Consider the following 22,446-nt stretch of genomic DNA (forward strand, 5'->3'; position numbering starts at 1 on the left):
ATGTCCTGCATTCACGGGAATGTAATTTATTACTGCACTTCGACATTAAAAACTACGTATTTCACGTGATATCCCGACGAATACAGATGCCCGTCGTACATTATTATCATATTATTCTGTAAAGTTGCGTAACGTTCTGGTACCCGTATACATACCTACGCGCTCGCCATAAAGCTGTTACGTGCACGTGTGACTGCGGCATTGACACGCGGCCATCGCTTTTAACCAACGTCGGTGCGACGAGAACTACGCGACTAGTATAACATTATAACAGCGTGTACATAAATTACTAATTGTGCTATGGTGGTGTGTGTGTGTGGGGGGGGGGGGGGGGACAACTACGATAAATAAACCCAACAACTTATGACAGTTAAAAGTTTATATGGAGGCGAAATCGATAACATTTCGTAATCCTCAATCGACCGTTGTTGTACGATGACAACTGTACGTGACGATACGAATTTCGTATTTTTATATTAATACGATCAACTGCATCAGATAAAGTAGAGGGAAAAGCATTCTGTTACATTTCATAAGTGCTATTAGCTTTGGCAATTTAAAATTAAAATTTATGCAAGCGTGTGAAACACTCCGCATGGATCGAAAAGCTGAAGAAAAAACTTCAGGCGAGCATTGCACTGACGATTTGGTGTAATCGAAAAAAAAACAGACAGAAGCATGAAAATACCGTCTAACATACGTTTTTTGAGAGAAAGAATGCGCGAGGTTAAAACGGAAACTGTATGTGATAACGTGGAAGATTACGAAAATAAACAGCACAAAAGCACGGTTCCAAAGTCGGAATGAAAACTTGGTATACTACCTAAGAAATCTTTCTGCCAAAGTCCTGTAAAAATGCCAATCTTTTTCGGTTTACCTATAAAGTATAGAAGCAAAGAGCTTTTTCACAGTCTAGAAGACAGTAGAGATAAAATATATGAATAAGGAAAACCGCAAGAGGGGAAAAACGTACATAGAGAGAGGCGTAATGGTGTAAACATCTTCAGGGACTAATAAGTTTTCAATTATAATACATTAGACAGTAGAAGTGGAAGTAGAATGTACAAAACGATTAAAGATATATTATCTCGGTATAGAATCATCACTATAGAAAATTGGACCGTTATAATATTCGCACGCAATGATGAACTATCGCAAACTACTCTTTTTGTTGAAAATAAAAAGGTCATTCGTTTACAGAAGTTTACGATATGCAGTCCTGGTTACAGTTATCACGCTACATAGTTTTTGAGCACAATAATATATGATAAAAGTGAGATTATTCCTTCGGAATTAAACTAAAAGTAAGCTTAGACTTTATTGTATCGAAAAATAACAAATTTTTTGAACCGCCAATATTTCAAACGTGATGTATTCCAATAATTAGTGTGTACCGAATCGTATAAAAAAAAAAAAAAATTGAAATCATTCGGTCGATAAAATGATGACAGAAAAAATACCTACTCCAGTGACACTACACCATATACATTTCCAGTAGGTATAATAATGCCATCTCAAAAGGTCACTGATTCCAACCCATTAATATATAGTACATAATATCCCGTGAGTAAAGATAATTAACTACACGTGTTTAATTCATGTAAGTATAAAATATGTATGATATAATGTGTAACACAGTGAAATGCAGCCCAAACAATTAATTTAGTATTACAAAAGTCAAACTCGAACAATTAATTTAATATTTTAAAATAAAATACACGAGAGCGCAGTGTTTTGAGAGAAATATTTTTTTCAAATATTATTAGACACAATACGTTTATTACCAAGTTCGCCAACTAAATACATGTATGTTCACGGATCAAGTCACAGCAAATTTAATATTATTGTTACTCTATATATTGTATAATAAATGACGCTATATAACAGTGTTTATCATGAGTGTAATTTTATTTTATATAATATTCATGTTAAGAATAACGATATTCTACACAGTCTTCTTGTACATAAATGGAGAAATGTTACCGTTATGTAGTACAGTTGTTAAGTTATAATATATACGTTTTTACTTTTTTAACATTATATCTGTGTATAATTTGTAGCAAATACCAAACTGCTGTTATAATTATATACATGCTATTATTTATTAAAAAAACACGCATGTAATACGAGTTCAATGTTTTCGGCAACAATACTATGAAATGAACGAGTACAAATCCTGACGGTTATAAATTATTAACATGTTTGATATCATTCTTCATTATCTGATTATTCACGCATCTTAAAATATGTTTGTATATTAAATGGGATATATTTTTAATAAATTATATCATATTACCTTAAAAAATTGTTGGGAATTATGTCACTCGAAGTATCTCATAGTATATTAAAAGTACACGTTATTATAATTATGTAAGCCTATCATTATATATTTTCTGTGACTGAACGTTGAATTTATTGATTATGATGTCGTTGTTAAATTCAAGCAGATCATGTTCGGAAATTTTAATGATTTCGTTATCAATTTTTTTATGCGTTCCAATAAAACTATATTCATAAAACTGCCGACATTTTTTGAAATTATAATATAATTTAACATGTACATTTATTACTTTAAAAATAATATTGTATTTTAAGAATTAACATTAGTACTTGTTGAATTTTATAGTATGTTAAGTTCACCGAAGCTCGATGACTGTTAAAAAGTGATTTTAGATATTGAACTATTTATTGTGATTTTGCAATGTTCTTATTTTTTTCGGAAACGCTTTACTAAGTAATGCAATAATTAAAATATACTAAATCTACTGGAAACTCGATGCACATGGTATAGTACTACAAGGTATGTTGAAATTACAAAAATTCTAACCAATTTTGATGAAATTAAGATTAAACTAAAAAAACAGAATTATTTGACGATTACCTATCAAATGTACTATCTATATAAAAAATTATTTTATCAAAAAAATAATTTGACATTTATATTATTATATAACTGGATTAATTCAAAATAAATTAAAAATTGAATTTGATGTTTTATTTTAAAATAAACTAAAAAAAGCTAAGTTATTTTAACAGTCAATTAAAATAGTTAAGTTCTTAATTTGATTAGAAAATTAATCAATTAGTAGGAAGAAATAAAAATACATACAAGCTAATGTCTACATTTGATAATCATCATGTTCATGTATTTTAAAGTAATTAATATCTATAATTATCTTGAATCGAAAGCAACGAAGTGAGATTGCGAATACCTAGTATGAAAATCATTCTGTGAGCAAAGTTTTTTGTTATTCTGTTAAAAAGACCGAATGTCCTTATTTTAATTAAAAACGATAAAATAATTAGGTATTAAGTTAGGGTGACCAGACGTCCCGTTTAAAACAGGATTGTCCTTTTTTTGATCATCACGTCCCATTGTCCAGACAAACTTCGAATGGGACGCTTTTTTTCCCGTTTTAATCCCGTTATTTCTATATTATTTATTATATCATATATTTTAATATCGAAACCCTTAGATCGATAATAATTACCAAAAAACACTTTAAAAACTTAACTTGTTCACAATTTTATGAATTTCTTTTGAAACACCCGAAATTGTTAAATTCAATAAATTTTTCCAAAAAGTACGAGAAAACAGTGGAATGTGTAGAAGAAGGCTTACAACTTTCGTAAATAATGGAGATAGCTGATAGTGTATAATTTTCCTGATTCTTGTTATAAAATGTAAGTCATTATATGTAACAATACAAAATTATTTAATACTTTAATTGTAATATTAAAATGAAATTTTTTTAATTGTTTAAAAAATTATAATAGTTTTGAAATTTTACATTGTGTATACGTTGTTTTAATAATAATTAAAAGAAAATATTTTATTATTTAGGTTATTTTACTAAAAAAGGGTAAAGTAAAAAGAAAATAATCGTTTATATGACAGAAATTTGGACTTTAACTCTCGAGATTTGTGTGCATATGTGTTAAGTATATAAATGAGGTTTTTTTCGGTGGGGGGGAGTAACAGTTGTCCCGTTTTCTTATTTTTTTAAAATGGTCACCCTATATTAAGTTTAAACTTTCTTCAATTACATGTAACAGTGATTGTTTATAGTAACTCCATAATGTACTTCATACAACAGTTGTCTGTAACTTTTTTTAGGTGAAATATTATAATTTTTGAGTATTTTAAAGTTACTATAATATTTCGTCTATTTTACATATTTTATAAGTACTATTAAAAACTATCGCCTTATTATAACTATGTAAATTAAGAAAATGATACCTGAAGTAACGCTCCCTATATAATATTGTAATAATATACAGAGTATAAGCGGTAACTGAAAAACACATTTTTGTTTTTACTAAAATCACTTAATTTAGTTAGACCACAAGCTAAATGAGTTACTGCAACGTCTTATTTGTTACTTATTATACACACATTATTATAGTGATATTCGATGCCGTGACAAAACTAAATATTTTAGTTGGTGTCTGTTACTATAGAGTATATAATGAACGTCAGTGGAACATTCATGTAGTTAAAGATAACAAACGTGTTACATTTTTGTTACACCGATTATATTACACTGTTTTGTGAGGCATATATACACAAGTGGGTAATGGGAAAGAAGGAAGAAAATTAAAAAAAAATACTCTTATGAATAAAAATTGCGTTAAAACTGTATGTGAATTACATAGGATAGGGATCAAATAGCATCTCATCAATACATTACTACTTACTTGAGCGAAGTACGGCGGTAGAACACATCTTTGATCATCCAATCGATTACTCTGGACCCTTTCGAGTAATTCAAACAAATCTTGAGTCGCACACTGAAACACACGAAAAAAAATCGATTTATATGTATTATTAGGTAACATGTACCTATGAATATAAATATTAATGCATAAACATATTAATGCATATTGATTATATTTTGAAAACCAATTTCCCGCCAAGACTCAAATTTCCGGATTAGTAGGGACATTAAACGAATATTAAATTAAATATCAATTCAAACTCTATAATTACTTGACAGAGTTGTTCGTTTTGGGATGCGTTAAAGGCTTATAACAGTTTTAGATTATGTAGTTTCTAATTTACAGATGCCATATTGATTCTCATGCGTGTGTCTAGTAAAAATAATCGTCGAAATGGAATTCTATAAAATCAAGCCCTCATTATTGATATTATACAACGAAATATTGAAAAATACATTGTGTAATAGGATTTTCACTACGTTTCATCGGCATCGTGTGGATTCACAGCATTTACTTACAAAAAGTACATTTGTACACATAATAAAATTCATTCGACCACGAATTGGCACAATCGTCGAATTCTGACGTTTCCCACAACGATTTAAATCGGTCGAATCCGATTCTTCCATTAACATACCTATGGATTTGTATCACAGACTCCCTAAAATATGTGCATGATTTAATTTTCGTGTTTTCAATGTTAAAACATGCCATTAATTTTCAAACCTATTATATTTTGTCAACTCGCTACTATAAGTTGTTAAAATGTGTAATATCCAACACGAAGAATATTGAGACTTTCATTAACTGTATAACAAGATGGAAATTAATGGTTCAAATAAAATATAGGTATAATGACTACACGCTTAAGTTCTGAAGTTTAAAATGAAAGTATCCGATTACAATATTATTATATCAAATATTAGTACAATTTATACTTTAACAATCGGGTATAATTAATTAAGTTGTGAGAGATTAAAAATGTCGTCGTTAGGAAGAATAAGATGTCTGATTACAGTGTTATACATTTTGCGACTTATTTAAAATTTTAATTAAGTCAGAATCCAGTCTTTTAATAATCTCTAAATCTTGTAGTAACGTCGCAAACACGTACTCTGTTATAATGGCATAATATTAATAGCGTGTGTTATAAAATCGACGTATGACAATAAATCAATTTGTCAAGAAAGATATTCATGACAATCTGTCAGTTGACGGCAGCGCAGACGACAATTCGTCGTTCGGAAAACGCGAAGCGATAGGTACAGTAATAAATGTTTTTATTGAAACAATATAATATATCACATGTACGCGACCGATTTAAACAACGTCAATGTGACGTATAAAACACATTATGGGGATGGGGGTGGGGGAGAAACAATCAAAACCTGTACATAATATTATAGAGGAGCCACCGATTGCGGATGTAAATGTGTACAATGAAAACGCATCTCGCCCGATCAAAACTAATATTTTATACCTACATTTAATGCGTAATAATAATAATAATAATAAACATATTGTTGTATTATACGTACGACGAGAAGAGGGCCTTAACGTGCAATTCAATTCGCCATAATTTACTTTTTTATACCCCGTTCATATAAGAAAAAAAAATTATTATGCGCTCCAAGTACTCTATGTCGCCACACATTCACAAAATAATAATAATAATTATACCGGATGTCGGCAGCAATCGAAATCTCAGTGCTGCATATTTACCACTCAAGCATACAATATGAAATACATTATACATACAGCAACATCGTTGAGCGTTTAAAACGTACAATGATGATCCCCTAACCGATTTTACAAAGTAATTTATGTCATTGTTTTTTCGGTAAAGGGGGGTGGAGGAAACATAAAATGAATTAATTATCAATGACGAAACGCCGCCGACAAGGACGTGGGTCGTGTACGGCACATATTAATAATGTGCCGATAATATAAAACGAGGACGGAGAAGGAAGGGGAATTTAGAGGATAAAAACCGATAAAACTAATTTCTTATTTCATTAACATTTATTTAATAACGAATGAACGCGCGTGGTGGACATAAGTTCGCATATACGTCGCACAATGTTAGATATACAATATCTCGTGTAAAATATATAATATATGCAATACACAGGTTTTGTAATATACCTATATTGAATATATATAGGCTACCATTTATATCTAAGGGACATTAGGCATTAAGTATATGCCTTAATTTTCTGATTTTTAATTTGATCGATTTAACATACCTATGATCCAACTTTGAATATATATTATTGTATAATGGCTAGGGAATTTGTATATTGTATACTTTGCGTATCATTTCATTCATGATAATATAATTTTTTAATGCTTTGTCAAAATTCGTCAATGCATTTTATGAAATGTTTCTGGAATATATTTATATATAAATTATATATAAATATATATATTATAATATTATTTTATATTGTTTAATTATTATTATTATTATTATTTTTTCACTCATTTAAATAAATTTAAGTCCACAAATGTTGTTATATATAAACTGTTATTGGGTTTATCTTGTTTTGAATTAATAAACAAAAAAATAAAATAAAAATATATACATAAAAACATAGGAAAATCAAAACGCACAACCACAAAAGGACATTTTTAAACGCATCAAAGTGTCACGAGTATATGTGTGTATATTTATGTATATATAGTATGCAAGGATAACCTCAAACTCTCTTTCTGTGCCTATGTGTATGTAATGAATACTGTACGTATATAGTTAATGTGAATAGGATAAAAATTTATCAAAAATAAATTATTCAAATTAATGCTGTAATATTGATAATGAGAAATATTTGAAAATATTTTAAAAGTATAAAAATATTTATGTGTAAGAAAAAAGATCACGAGTATACACTGATTTATAAAATCACATTAATAACGCTTCGTCTAATCTGTAACTATAGCGGGAAAAGTTTATACATTTGCGTTAAAAATGCGTGTGACAAAAAAAAATTTATATACATTGCGAATTTGTGATTTCAGACCCTCGTACAATAAACAAAAAAGTTTTTTTCAATAGATTTTATAACTTTGAAAAATGTTGTAATATAAATTACCGACTAAAAAAGAAAAATATTAAACAGAGAAACGACATTTTATTGCGGCACAAATACCTTGCGGAATATTGTGAACCAAAAGCCATCCGTGTCCGTTCTGAAAGGACAATGTGCTATTGTGTATTTTACGTACAACAGAACGGCACATTACAATATACATATATATAAATCATAATAATTATACAACAGCTATAGATAGAGTATAATTGATTTTAAACCGAATATTTTAATATATGCAAATGTGTATGTGTGTGTGTGTGTAATGGTATTGGGTTTAAATGTTGCACTGCGCCCGTGTTAATTGATATCTCTACTAAAACTAAAATTTTAATTATGTCGCCGTTAAACTCAAACACATACACAAAATGTGTACAACACTATTGTATAATGTATCCTCCACCCAAGAACAATGGTGAACAGGATTTCCATACCGATTGAACATTGAAAACGTTCCGTATGTACCAATGGTGGATCCGCGAATTTTCTTTTGGGAGTAGTTTTGAAAAATGTTTTCCCTTGGGATATTTTTTATAACATTGCAGTCAGTGATTGGTAATGAATTAAGATTATAGTAAGTAATATAATACATTAATTTAAATCTTAGACTACTAATTTCTTGTATGAATAAAAATACAAATTATATATTTTCCCTCATACTTTTAAAAAAAAAAATCTTTTTCTTAATTCATAAAATTATTGATTTTTAATGTAAATTTTTTGTGATTTTGGAAGGTTTACCCCCCCTACTTCACCCACCATGGATCCGCCACTGATATGTGCGTAATATCTTCAACATATACATTTAAATTTTGATTTTTAAATTTGAATTTTTTTTTTTACATGCGCATTTGAACACGTAGGCCGTTTTAAAGCGCGTTTATCGATTTGACGGTTGTAAGTGCGTACGTCTTCGTATAATATCAATATTATAACCTAAACCGTATAACAGTAACATCTCTGTTTCACCAGCACACCCGGCTATCGCACAGCTATCGAACATGTAGCTAGCTCGGCTATTATTATTTATTTGCACTTTTTTCTCTCTTTCTCTCTCATCTATCCATTTTCGTCGATATTTATCTGGTCACGTAAATCTATCGTGGAGCAAACGACAAACAAGTACCGTGTTCTACAATACAAGTCCAACCAAATAGCGCACATATTTTCTGCATGTGGACGCGCGTGCCCGCGTTCGTAATTTACTCTCTCCCGAACTCCGCCAGAGATAAGCAAACACGTTTAATATACCACGGTACATAATATTATTACAATCCACCGGGTCATTGCTAATGGGTCTCATACATACATATATATATATATATATATATATATATATATATATGAGTATACGCGTGCATGTGTGTTTGCACATGTAAGTAGACTCGCACGCGAAGTCGACCGCGCATCGGGCACACGTGCGCATATTGGATCGCTTCAACGACGTCCGAAGGCCGCGATATACCCATCGGTTCCTATCCGTCGCTCGGCACACCTGCGCAGGATGCATATATCCTTTTCTCTCTTACACCGATTATTGTTATTTCGTTTATAATTTGGGGTAATAGTGTTACTACAGTTGGTTCGACGAGAGGCAGAACTGCGAAATAACCAAAATTAATCACCCCACCGTAACCATATATTCTTTATATCGTTTTCCGATACATTTTCATTAGCGCATGCGCGTCGCAGTTATTGAACCGATTATAATAATTGTAATGGCTATCGTCACGTGAGAGCGAAACCAATAAAAAAAAAATATAAATCACTGTTTGCTACCAATCGAACAATTCGTCAATGGCCATCCCTTTTATGTAGGTACTCATATAAACGCGTTGATACAATAAAATATTTATCGATTACCAGCATTGTAGGTACGTAGAGTATCGCGAAAACTGCACGCGGTGGTTTTTTATTATACATGTTTATAATCTGTAAACCGTGGCTAGATGAGTTCGTAGCCGGTTTAATGAAGTTTTAAAAACATTATTATTATGAAAAGAAAAAAAATTTAATCCTGAAAGCATAAACAAGACAAAATATATTAAACATTGAAGTGACGTTTGCTATATATAGTTATATGTAATACGTTTTATATAAGAACTATAGTTCATTTAAAACTATCCAAGAACCAGTATGAATTATTACAATAAAAACAAAATAATAATTTTATCAATAATTAAGTATCAAATAATTCGCAGGACATTCAATTTATATCAGGTACAACTGTAAATATATATATAGCATTATGTGAATGTATTGTTCAAAAATTAAATTAAGTTTTAAATATTCGGCGAATATACAAACTAAATCACAATTTTGCATACTTGTATTCGTATTTTAGTTGTTGATATTTTTTTTAAATAATATTAGGTCGGTTGATTTTAACTATAAATAACACTTACTTTGGTTTTGTGATGACCAGTGGTGGCACATGTTCGAACATGTTGACAATAAAGTTGTCCGTCAGACTGCTGTCGCCTGTAAATAATTAAAACACATGTCAATATGATGATTAAATTGAAATATTCAGGTGTTTGTGTGTGTGTGAGTATAAATCACACTATATATTACAAAAACAACGATTTAGCAAAATTATTCTCATGATGTTCGTTACCGTTTTGTTTTAACATATTTTAACAAACGTAGTTTCATTAAATTAAATTTTAATAATACAAATGATAATGCATTGCCGGAACGGGGGAGGGAGATATTATTTTAACAACTCAATCAACGAATGAGCTTGTCTTATAATATTATAAAAACCATTATTCATTATTTCGTCCCACGCATACACGTTTTAAAATGCATTAGCTCGGTTCATACAGGATTTTTTTTGTTGGATATGACAGCCATAACAATAAAGGATAACATGATAACACGGAACATATATAGTTAATAATAATGGATCTAGAAAAGACTCACATATAAGCTAGTGAACACTATCAAAACATCTGAGTATTCAATAACACACTTAATTTCGGAGTCATATTTTAAGTTTAAGAAGAAAAAAAAACTCTTGAAACAAAACGGCTGCTATCCAAAGTCCGCCATGTTTGGATATTATTTATGGCCTTCCGAAAACTTTTATTTTGAAATATTTCGTCTGACTGAAATCGTAAATAATATAGCTTCTCCGTTTTCAACTTATGCGAATAAACAACTTCGTGTGATATACGAGGTGTTATTTATTGGTCTGTAAACCATGAACTTTATCTTCACATCATCTTATACACTAATTTCAAAATAAAACGAAAAATAAATGCACGCTATGTTTACGCATTATATTAACGGAATAACAATGCGAGAATACATGGTAATTCTCGATCGTATTTGATAAGTAAAAAACAAAATAAACAACATAATAATACAAATAACATGAAGCTCGTATTGTAAATCGCATTGTGTATTGCGTATATGTTGATCTACAACAAAGGTGTTCCATTAAGAAACGGTGTCCGTATGTAAGCGAAAAAAAATATGTTTCATTCCATTTGTTCCATAGTTGTTTGAGTATAAAACTATATACTATTGGTACTTTGAGAAAAAAAGTAAAGCAAAGCAAAACAACGTAATTTTAAATAAACTGTGATTTTTTTTTTCAGTCTTAAAAAAAATAATGTTCACAAAAAGATCAATTTTTCCCACGACTATGTATGCTCCACCGTCTCTTGTAGATACATATTATTCAATAAATTACTACAGTGCCACACATATTACCGGATATAACACGTGTATTTTCAATTTTTTCGAATAGTTGGTACATCATCGTGAGATCGTCATATCGTGAGAGATTTTTGTGTAGCGTGTTTAATCGATTTATACTGACCATTGTTTGACGGTCCTTACTATTGATGAGCTAAACAAATATTTAAAGTACAGGCCTAAATTCGTTTAGTTGGTTTAATTCACAACATAATACATGTTACAAGCCAACGTATGCGGGCTTATACAATTTTCATTTATTTACAAAACAGCCATATGTACAATAATACAGTGCAATGCAGCACAAGTAATTTAAAATAACGAAATATCGCGTGCACGTTACTTAGGAACATTCAAAAGCGTAAATGCATACCCAAGATACTATGTTTGTGATAATTAATGTATATTATTATTATTATTATCGAGCGCATGAACGAAAAAAAGAAACAAACGAAATATTGAAATGTATGTAGTGGAATATACGCGAAACATACAATTTTTTTTTTTTTTTAGTTGTAAGAGTAATGCTTATTTACAAAGGAAATGGACCGTTATTGTATTGAAGTTTCTGCAGGTAAAATGACCTTTTTTAAGGGCTTACATGAGAGTATTCTTTTTGAATAATAAATGCACTGACAACGTTAATATGTATCATATGATCCGAAATGTATTAGCGATGATGATAGAATGTACGTTCTCGATGATGGTTTGCATATTACACTTCACTGTATATACATGTATACATATTATTATTATGTGATCGAAACAGTGTAAGAGATAGGTCAGAGTGAAGGAAGGACGCATTTCACGCTGGCTATATTATGATGTTTACCGCAAAGGACATACGAGTATATAGAAGTTTATATATATTATGAAGCATATACAGTAGAACCTCGATTATCCGAACCTCCGTAATACGAACCTTCTATTATTCAAACGTTATTTCGTTTGAATTCGTGTATCCGAACGTCAATGCGTAAAATATCACGACGCACACGCCGGGTCGCAGTTTATTATTAGTAGGTACGTTTATCTTAACGACGTCCATGTGCGATTAGCTAATCAATACATATTATATACTGGACATTCATATTATTTTTGTATTACAAATGTATATAAATATATTTTAATTCTACCTGGTTAAAAAATGTTATCGTGATATCTTATTTTCAGTCATGCTTCATTTACTGAAGTGTACACATCTTTATACACAGTATACACACGTATAATATATACTATTATACTATTTTTTTTTTTTATAAAATGGAATCAACTTAAGCGTCGAATAAACATAAACGTAACGCTCTTACAATGGAACAAAAAAACAGAAATTCTTGCATAACTAAACAAAGGTAAAATCAGCGTTTCTTTAACTCGTGATTTTAACAACAGCGAAGCAACAGTTTCGGATATTATGAAAAACCGCATTTGCTACATTTGAGACTGGTCTTGAGCGGTTTGAGAGACAGGATGAATGTTGCTCAGCACAATAATAATTGTAATAAGTATACTTCTATTAAAACGTTTGCGAGATTTAGCTGCGTAAAAGCGCGTAGAAGCAAAAAAACAAAAACAAAAATTGATTAATTTGTCAAAAAATAATAATAATACATTCAGTGCCGAATTACCCATTAGGTGAAGTAGGTGCCCGCCTTAGAGCTTTACTAATTTAAGGGGCCCTGTGAAAATGGAAAACAATATTTTTTTTTTATTTAACAATACCTGTATTTTATTTACGAATTTATGGAACAAAAGTCATTATGAAATATAATACACATTAAGTTGTAGGTGTTACATGCAGTAATAATAATAACATTATTTTGAAAAAAATAAATAATATAATTATTAATTAATTTTTTCTTGCAAATAAAAAAATTCAATAAACATGATTTTATTTATTAATTAATATTTGGTTATTATTAAAGCTGTTTATTTTAATTATTGGATAGTAATGTTAAAGATGTATGTAAGAAATAATTTTGTTAATTGCCTAGAGACTCACAAATGTTTAATCCAGCACTGAATACATTATTCGAAATAATTAATAAAATTATATGCAATGTGTAATAATAAGTATAATAAGTCAATAATACGAGTATATAATAATAATTGTATGTTCATTGTAATAATTATTTTTTTTTAATATCTATTATCCGAACTTTCGCCTACCAGAACTCGTTGTGGTCCCAATTAGTTCAGATAATCAAAGTTCTACCGTATATAACACATAAAACTATAAATAAACTCATATATATAAATATAAATATAAACATATATATATATATATATATATATATATAGGTTCATTTACAAGAATTGTAAGATATTATAATATTGTTATGTAACTGCCTATTACACACCACAGAGATAAAATTATTTGGAATAACATATGTTAAGTACACATTTTATGATCTAATAAGACCTAGTTAACTTTATTCTATAAATAAAAATGGTAAACATTATGTTATTTATTTACCAACGCGAATTTTTTTTTTTTTTATTTTTGAATTTTTATATCCATTTGCAATAGCCAATAAGTAACTGCCACTTAAGCTTACAAAATGTTAACGACTGGAAGAGGGCAAAGGGCGAATCGGACAAATCATAACATAGTGGTGCAGTTCACGCGATTTTCATCGCATAATCCTCGATAAATCCGAAAACTCCCATAAAGGACACACTCACTCGTCTGGCTGCGCAGACACTCCTTTATAAACGATACACAATAGATATTTTTGAGAAAACCACACAATCAACCAGAGTTTTCCTTGAGAACCCACGTACATGCGACGTTCTTAAACCGCATCACAAAAGGTTTTCGAGGTCACGAAAATCGGTTTACGACTATTAAAGATTTATAATAAATACATATAATATATTTTATACATATATATAAATATATATATATGCGTATAGAGTGTAGGACCACCACGTATAATATGATATAATGAGAATGACATTATAAACTGCTCAATATCATAAACATTATTACTAATATCGTCATGGTCGATTTTACTTCGTTAAATTTATATCCCATGCGTTTAAATTTGTCTTACATGTATACTAATTATTTTTTATCGTTCGTGGAGTGTTTGGCAATTGGCTGCACGACTAGAATAGTTACAACAGTACGCTACCGACTATATATGCAAGCGTTATAATGGATTTTATATCCTAGACCCAATCGCAAATAGTAATTAAACCGACTATCCAATTGTTGTTGTCGTCGAGCCGTTAATAACTATACACGTCATCGCGCTTAAAATTATTTTACCTCTACATTTATTACGGACACCTGACCACGCGATTGAAAAAGACACGAATAATACATGTATTATCAATGATAAATACTAGTCTCGAATTACTATGCACATACTTCTACGCTTCAGCAATTAGTATTGGTAAATTATATTATATTGTAAACGAAATTTCATATTTGTTAACGTTTCGTCGTGTTGTGCGTATATAATATTTAATAACGGAAACAAAGACAACTTTTAAGCAACTACAATGCGATATACAATGTACATACATATTTAGTCGTTGCATTGTTTGGCCAAATTATTAGATAGCTGAGTTTCAATGCGACCGGATGTATATAGAATTGGCATACACTTAAAAATAATTATTTCGTTAAATTATTGCAACAATATTTTTGCGACCATGTCAAAATTAGTACGAATCAAATCGGTTTTTATGTGAGTATATTATGTAGGAGATGCCCACTCTATCGTGGGAAATTATATGACGTACATGATACTAACATTTCTTAAACGTTCATCCTACGTAAATATTGAAGTTTATTTGGTTTAATATTTTTTTCTCGACATAAGTTAAAGCATCTAGATCAAAACGTTCTAGATCAAAACGTAACACTAATTATTAGCACTTTTCGCTATATGCGAATGAAATCTGTTACAATAAAGACTCGTGGTTAAGCAATGTTCCAACAAAAAACCAATCATTGACGCGTGTTTCATCGATCGGTCTATATTTCTATACTCAAATATTTACGTTATAAACTGGTTGTACGCATAGATAAGTATTATAAATTTAAACTGACGGAGTGTTAAAATATTATAGATGCGAGACTTGATCACACAGAGTAAAAAATTAAACATATTAATAATAATGAATATTATTGTATAAACGTGAACTGTAAAATTGGACAAAAATATCGTCGTCGGGGGATTGGTCTTTAAGCGAGGTTGCAAGTTTTCAAACTTGAACGTGCATATAATTGCATTTTTTCAAAAAAATTGACATCAGTACTATTATTACCACTGATGTGCCTTTTAATTTAATCTATCGGCGAACACAAATACGCACGTAAATCGTAAACACCTTAAGATGTCATTGGTCCCGAGGCTAATTATCAGCAACGACGACGACGATTGATTAATTAAAAAATAACCGTTTGCACGCATACGCACACATAATACCGATAGTACAAACACACACACACACACACACACACACACACACACATAGACACATTGCAGTATAAACAATTGTTTGCATCGCGCGGCAAAAGAGGAATATAAGTTTCTGCTCCGAGGTCTCGTATCACTCTATGGTATACTACGCACGCCATTGTTCGCGAGTTCGACGCACTCCAAACTATGAGAGATGATACGCGTGTATATATAATACAGCTCCGAAGTGTATATTATATACTGTGTGTGTGTGTTCGATCGCGGCCTATTATCGCCGAGGGAATTCGATTTGGTTTTGGAATATCGGAAGAATTTCACCGTACCTAATACAGGGTGGCCATGGTTCATGTAGTAAAAATCGTAATATATTTATACAAATTATAGATAACATCTTTAATAAACAGAACCGTATACGTAAATATATATCAGATATGATAGATACAGTATGGAATTATTGAAATCAGACACAAACAAACCCATCAATAAGAACAAAAAGAAATAAAAAATATCTAATTTATGCTTATTAATTGCATTACAATCATTATACTACCTAACAGTAAATGCTTTCCTTCTTTTCAAAACTTACATTTGATATAACCTAATGAAACTGATTGTTGTATTTCCGATTGCGATATAAAGCGGCTATTTTGTAATTTTATAGAAATAAATAATGCAAATTTTATATATCCAAGCCGGTAAAGAAATGGAAATAAGAGTTTAATTTGACAAAAAAAAAAAGTGGAAAAAATTAAATTGATTTTTCCCTCGGGAAAACATGGCCAACCATGTGTCACCAAACGTGAAGACGATCACGTTATACGCGTGGTCTACAAGACGATGTGGGGGTTACTCGAGTACGTACTACTATTAGTTTTATCATTATCATCACCGTCGTCTGGTATTGTCGAGTAAACAACTCGGTATGACATGTTTTTAAAGGATCTTTACGCGGTGGCGTCGTCGCGCGCCGACGAACCGCTGCCGTCGTCAACCGGATGTTTCACACTTGTGATGCGATAATACGGTATTTATTATAAGCCTGTAAATTGGGTACAGCCCATTTGCGCCCCAAAGTAGTCCATTTGTGTCCCGAGGGATGTGGACAATTGCGCCTAAAAGATCAGGTACTGCCAGTCGATTTATAACCCATATACATTCATTTCGCATACAACGTTGCCATTTAATATTATGGTTGTCTCAACTTATATCTTCCAAAATACATATGGATATTATAGAGGATAGGTGATAAGTCGCTTCTTCGAGGTATTCTGGCGTTGATTTTATAATAAAATAAGAGTTATTATGTTTACGGTGAAAAATCGACCTTCGAAAAGGCTTTTAGAATAAGGAAAAATGGAGCAGGTAGAAACGATTTTAATTTAAACAATAATTGTTGTACATCATGTCAAACACGACCATAGGTTTGCACGATATCAAAGAATATACCTGGACAATGTTTTTTTTTTCCAAATTATAATATTTTGTCTGTGATTCTGTGTATTAGGTGAATGTTCCAATGGTTTGAACAGAATCTAAATTAATTATTTGGAATTATTTTCATTTGTTATTTTAAAATCTATTTTAACTTATAAGTGTAACACTGTAAAATAAATAATAGGTATAATAGGTAATAATAGGTATAATAATATATAAGCTTCACTATAAATTTCACAGAGAGAAATGAGAATTATAATGAACTACAATTAAGATAAAATATTCGATAATATCGAAATGTATGTAATGTAAAAACTAAAAATAGTTAAATTGGTCAATACAAGTGTTTGTACAAGTGCCTTATGAAATAATTAGTATGATAACGTTGCACAGTTTTTATAAAAAATATTTCGGGCGTAAATGAGCTTTAAAAAGGGTGTGATGGACACAAGAGGGCTGCTCCGTTTAAATTATAATACAGTTAAACTTCTAATTAGTAGACTGTTGTGGGAATTAAAATACGTTCGCTAATGAGAACATTTTTTTTCTTTTAAACGATAAGTGTGTTTTTGCCGAGGAATTTCATAGTGTCCACTGTTGTTAAGAATGTATTCATTAAATATATGTTTCAATGTAAATAGATTTATAAAACTATTCACATTTATTTTCGAACGAATAAATATAACGTTCGTGGTGGCAGTAGAAAATATCCTGAATACTTGAAAAGAACGGAAACCCCGACTCTACGTTATACGTTATTGTGTAGATGGTTGTGCAGGATTTCCAAAACGTCATTATAAGTAAAATCGTAAAACAAGATTGCCGAAAACCCGGTGGTGGTTACAGATATTGTGTACACGCGAGTTGACAGCTGCGCTTTCGCTCAAATCCCTTCGAGGTGTTCGATGTTCGCAGTTTCAACACGTGAGGCTTGCAAAAAACATCAAACGTATCTACATCGAAGTTTTATTGGTTTGAGAATAGCTTATGAAAATTCGTTATGAATTGAATTAGTATAATTTTTATGTAATTTTACTATTTATCTGGACATTAAGTTAAAGCCTAGTCATTTAACTGAATACCTTAAATGAGCTTGACAAATAATATAAAATTGAGTATTTTCTTATTAAAAATGTATAGTTATTCTGATGTAAATGTAAATATTCGCTTAGTAAAATATTCATAATCCTACAAATAGATTTTCATCTTGAAAATTAAAGATTCACTAACTGTCATACGAGGTTCTTTAATGAATACCGAACAAATGACTATTTAATTTTTATAGAATAACAATAAATCATAATTAAGAAAAAATTGTTTCAAATATTATAAAAACATTCCATTTTGTATTACTTGCTTATCTCGTAACAGGTAATAAGCTTTTAATAATGCACTTATAGCCTAGAGTAAAATTACATTCATTAAATGAAATTCTTTAACCCTTTTTATAATGAAATGTCTAATTTGACTATATTAGTTCGTACATAAATTATCTGTTAAAGTGTAAGAGGAAGGTCACATATTATTGATGAATTATATAAAAGATCCCGATCTTACTCTGGACTTTAAATCACATAAACTAGACTCAGCAAACTCGTTGTCTACTTTGGACGCGTGAGAGCAACTTTTATGATAATAATATAAGTACGACGGCTATTATCGTGTCAACTCTCGCAAATCTTCACCATTATATACGTGCCACGGCGACACGGGTAAAGATACTGCTGTCGACTAGGTTTTGATTTGAATTTTATTCACAAGCCACTAGTTTCCGTTTATGGAATGAAATGATTTAGAGGAGAATTTTCTTAAGTCTGTACCAAGCAAAACTATACGCTAACCACTGAGTTACAATGATTATTATTATTTTATTTCAAATTAGTGTTAATACGCATTTTTTATATTTTCTCGGCAGCAGTGGTATAGGTATTACAGCGAAGCAAGTATAACGGCGGTCAAAACATTCATGTACTAATAAATATAATTCAGACTGTATACGCATTACTGCATAACAAAACACAGGACGGTTGTTATACATTATTTTAATCAAAAATCAAGGAAATACATCTTGCATTAAATCCAGAGACTATTACGACAGATTCTGTACATAGTTCTTAAAATTCTTTTAAAAATATTTTCCAAATGTTGAACAGTATGTTTGTTTTTTTCATTTCGCACAATGCTATGAAAAAAATTCGATAGACACCAGAATTTATAGAAAAATAAACATCAGATCCGGATTTTTCTTTGCATATTATAATGTTGCCAGCCTTAACATATATTCAAACATTCCAAGTCATAAAGTTATTTGAAGAATTATTAGATTCAAATTTTTTTTCTTGATAACGATAAGATATTAAAACTATAAATTGATTACTTTGAGGATAACTGGGTTGGGCGGTTAATAAGTCGTAGACAAATGTGACAGAGAAGACATTTCCATTAGAACATTAGAACCGTCACGATTTAGTGAGAAAAGGATTACCGAGAACAAATTTATTGATGGATTAAAAAAATGAACAATATCTTCAAGAATTGAAGTATGAGCAAATTATTTCTGGGCAACAACCACACTATAAAAAAAAAAGTATAAAGATACAGCAAACAAAAATAGAAGATATAAATAGATTTAATACTTATGATACATTAATCTTTTTAAATTTTAAAATTTTTACTTAGGTTTCTATGTTATTTTACTATTAATTTAATTATTCTTGTTATAAATTATGATTATATTTCAACTATTAAACTAATAAATACCTTTTCCTCATTTTATTTTTAATGCTATTGATTGCTATAATAAATTTTGAACAACCAACTTAACATTTCACGAGAACTATGTATCATTTCCAAAATAAAAACTAAATAATATTATTACGTCTCGTGTTGTTATACATTTTACATTAGACACACGCATTAAACATGACTTTTAAACATTGATATAATTGTTACATATTATTCCGTTATATACATTTTACTAGCAATAAAGAGAACATTCAACAGATATTCGAATCCATAAATAAACATATAACGTTATAATTCCTGGATTAATTAAATACTATACATATGATCTATGAGATAACCTTCGAAGATACAATATGACCGACGAATGGTTGACATGTTTGTAAAAACGAATACGAATATTACATTATTGTATTTTGTTGTTGACGGATTCGAATAAAAATGGATTATTTTGTTGATGTACGAACAATTGGTTTTTTCGTGAAGCTACGAGGTACATTATAGGTACTTGAAGTTACATTAAAACAATATTAATAAGTTACATAAGTGTGTTTAGAACCCTTATTACGATTTGAACACGTCGAGTAACATTAAACTCTTAAATTCATCAGTACTGGCGTAACGCGCGCGTGTATAAACGTCTTGTGTAGCACGTAATAGTGTTGGCATAATACTGCAATAAGAATATGCTTTGGCCGATCCACCGCCGAATTAAAATCGTAATGATTTTTACCGTTGTAATAAAAATATTTTAGTTTCCACTATATTTGTATATATATAGGTATAGGTGTACATATAGTCACGTACTATGTGACTAAAAACCGTAATACCTGTATGATTTTATTATATTGTTTCACAAGACGTGGATTACTCGGCGCGGAGCCGTCACCAAGACGGACATCCGGAGCCCTCGAGGATTAGACGAGCAACCGAACGTGACGACCGTTTCTCATTGGGCGGAGACGGTCCGGCGCGTGCGTACCAAGAATGTGTGAAACAATAATAATACAACACTATAATAATTGGATCTTACGCGTATAATACTACTTGTAATTGCACCGTCGTCCACTTTTTTTTTACGGTCGACTGCTGAGACGTTACGGGTTAACTACCACATACTGGTCGGTTAAGATCTGAAATTCGAGTACGACCGCGGTATACGTCATTAACGACGTTACGTTACCCCTGGGCAAAAGAAAAATGAACAGCTTAATTCGCATTGCAACACGTCGTAATACATCATACGTTATCTGTTCTTGACCGGCAGAATGAATCACGAATCTCTTATCTCTACTCGTGTTTCTAATCCATTGCCGATCTCGTGAGTTTATTTTGCGGGTGTAATAATTTACAGTAGCCGCGGCAGCAGCACCAGCAGCAGCAGAGAATCGAGTACGGTGTTTGGTAGGAGGAGGGTGGAAAATGTGACGACTTGAAACTATTATTTTAGATATTTCAGATGAAATACGAAGAGATGTGCGAAACGCTATAATACAGCGGTTGAATATTTTTCTGAGAATAAAGTTTACTTTTGTCTGCACATCTGCAGAGTCAGTGACGGAAAAACGTCTACTGTACGTTAATTAATTTAATTATTGTTTATAAGTTTATCGTTTTAAGGTTTTTTGACTTTTATTTAAGCTTTCATAACTTGCATCACTGCTTTCCGAGATCGCACTCTATATAATAATTATCTACTGTTGAATATAAACTACCTATAAATGTCGTCAGGCACAATAATGATTTACTTTCCATCCGTCTCACATAATTATGTCGTAGATATATTTTTTTTTTCGAGGTAAATTCGTCCCTTTACGTGTATTTGATGATAAAATAAAATATATTAAAAATAAATTAAATATATTTTATTTTATTATCACGAATATTTTTCCACTGCATTTTAATGCGTGTTTATCGTTTTGGCCGCATCGTAAAAATGTCATCGATAGTCACGTATTTGTGGGATCTGATCCCCTAAAATGTTTCCATACTTATCCATACATGATGATCCTATATAATTCAAATGTAAATAAAATACACCTTAAATAGAAAGTTAATTAAAAACAAAAGTTTATTATATTAAATGTATGAAAATCGTATTATAAAATATTTATTATTGTATAAAAGGATCTAATTTTGGATAAAGAGAATTCAATTTTCTTTAGAAATCTCCCAAGATAAAATTTTGTCTACGTGCCTACACGCCCATGCAACCATACGACATCACTCAGGATGATTTTGTCTACATAATAAACTTCCCACGACTCTTCGTATGTAGGAGACGAACAGAGAAAAAAACGGCAACGTTATAGAGCACAGGG

At 30.5% G+C, this 22,446-nt stretch overlaps 1 protein-coding gene across 4 annotated transcripts in view; it reads right to left on the reverse strand.

Annotated features, from left to right (window-relative positions):
- LOC112687783 (rap1 GTPase-activating protein 1) overlaps positions 1-22,446 on the reverse strand; it is a 207,026-nt gene that overhangs the window by 55,942 nt on the left and 128,638 nt on the right. For all 4 annotated transcript variants that reach the window (XM_025560711.1, XM_025560712.1, XM_025560715.1 and 1 more), the window contains 2 exons: positions 10,214-10,289; positions 4,699-4,791 (listed from right to left, as the gene is read on the reverse strand). In XM_025560711.1, coding sequence (XP_025416496.1) covers positions 4,699-4,791; positions 10,214-10,289 — 169 coding nt within the window. The remainder of the gene's footprint in view (positions 1-4,698; positions 4,792-10,213; positions 10,290-22,446) is intronic.

This window comes from Sipha flava, unplaced genomic scaffold (assembly GCF_003268045.1).
Source record: "Sipha flava isolate LNK unplaced genomic scaffold, YSA_version1 361_pilon_pilon, whole genome shotgun sequence".
In the NCBI taxonomy this organism is placed as follows: Eukaryota; Metazoa; Arthropoda; class Insecta; order Hemiptera; family Aphididae; genus Sipha; species Sipha flava.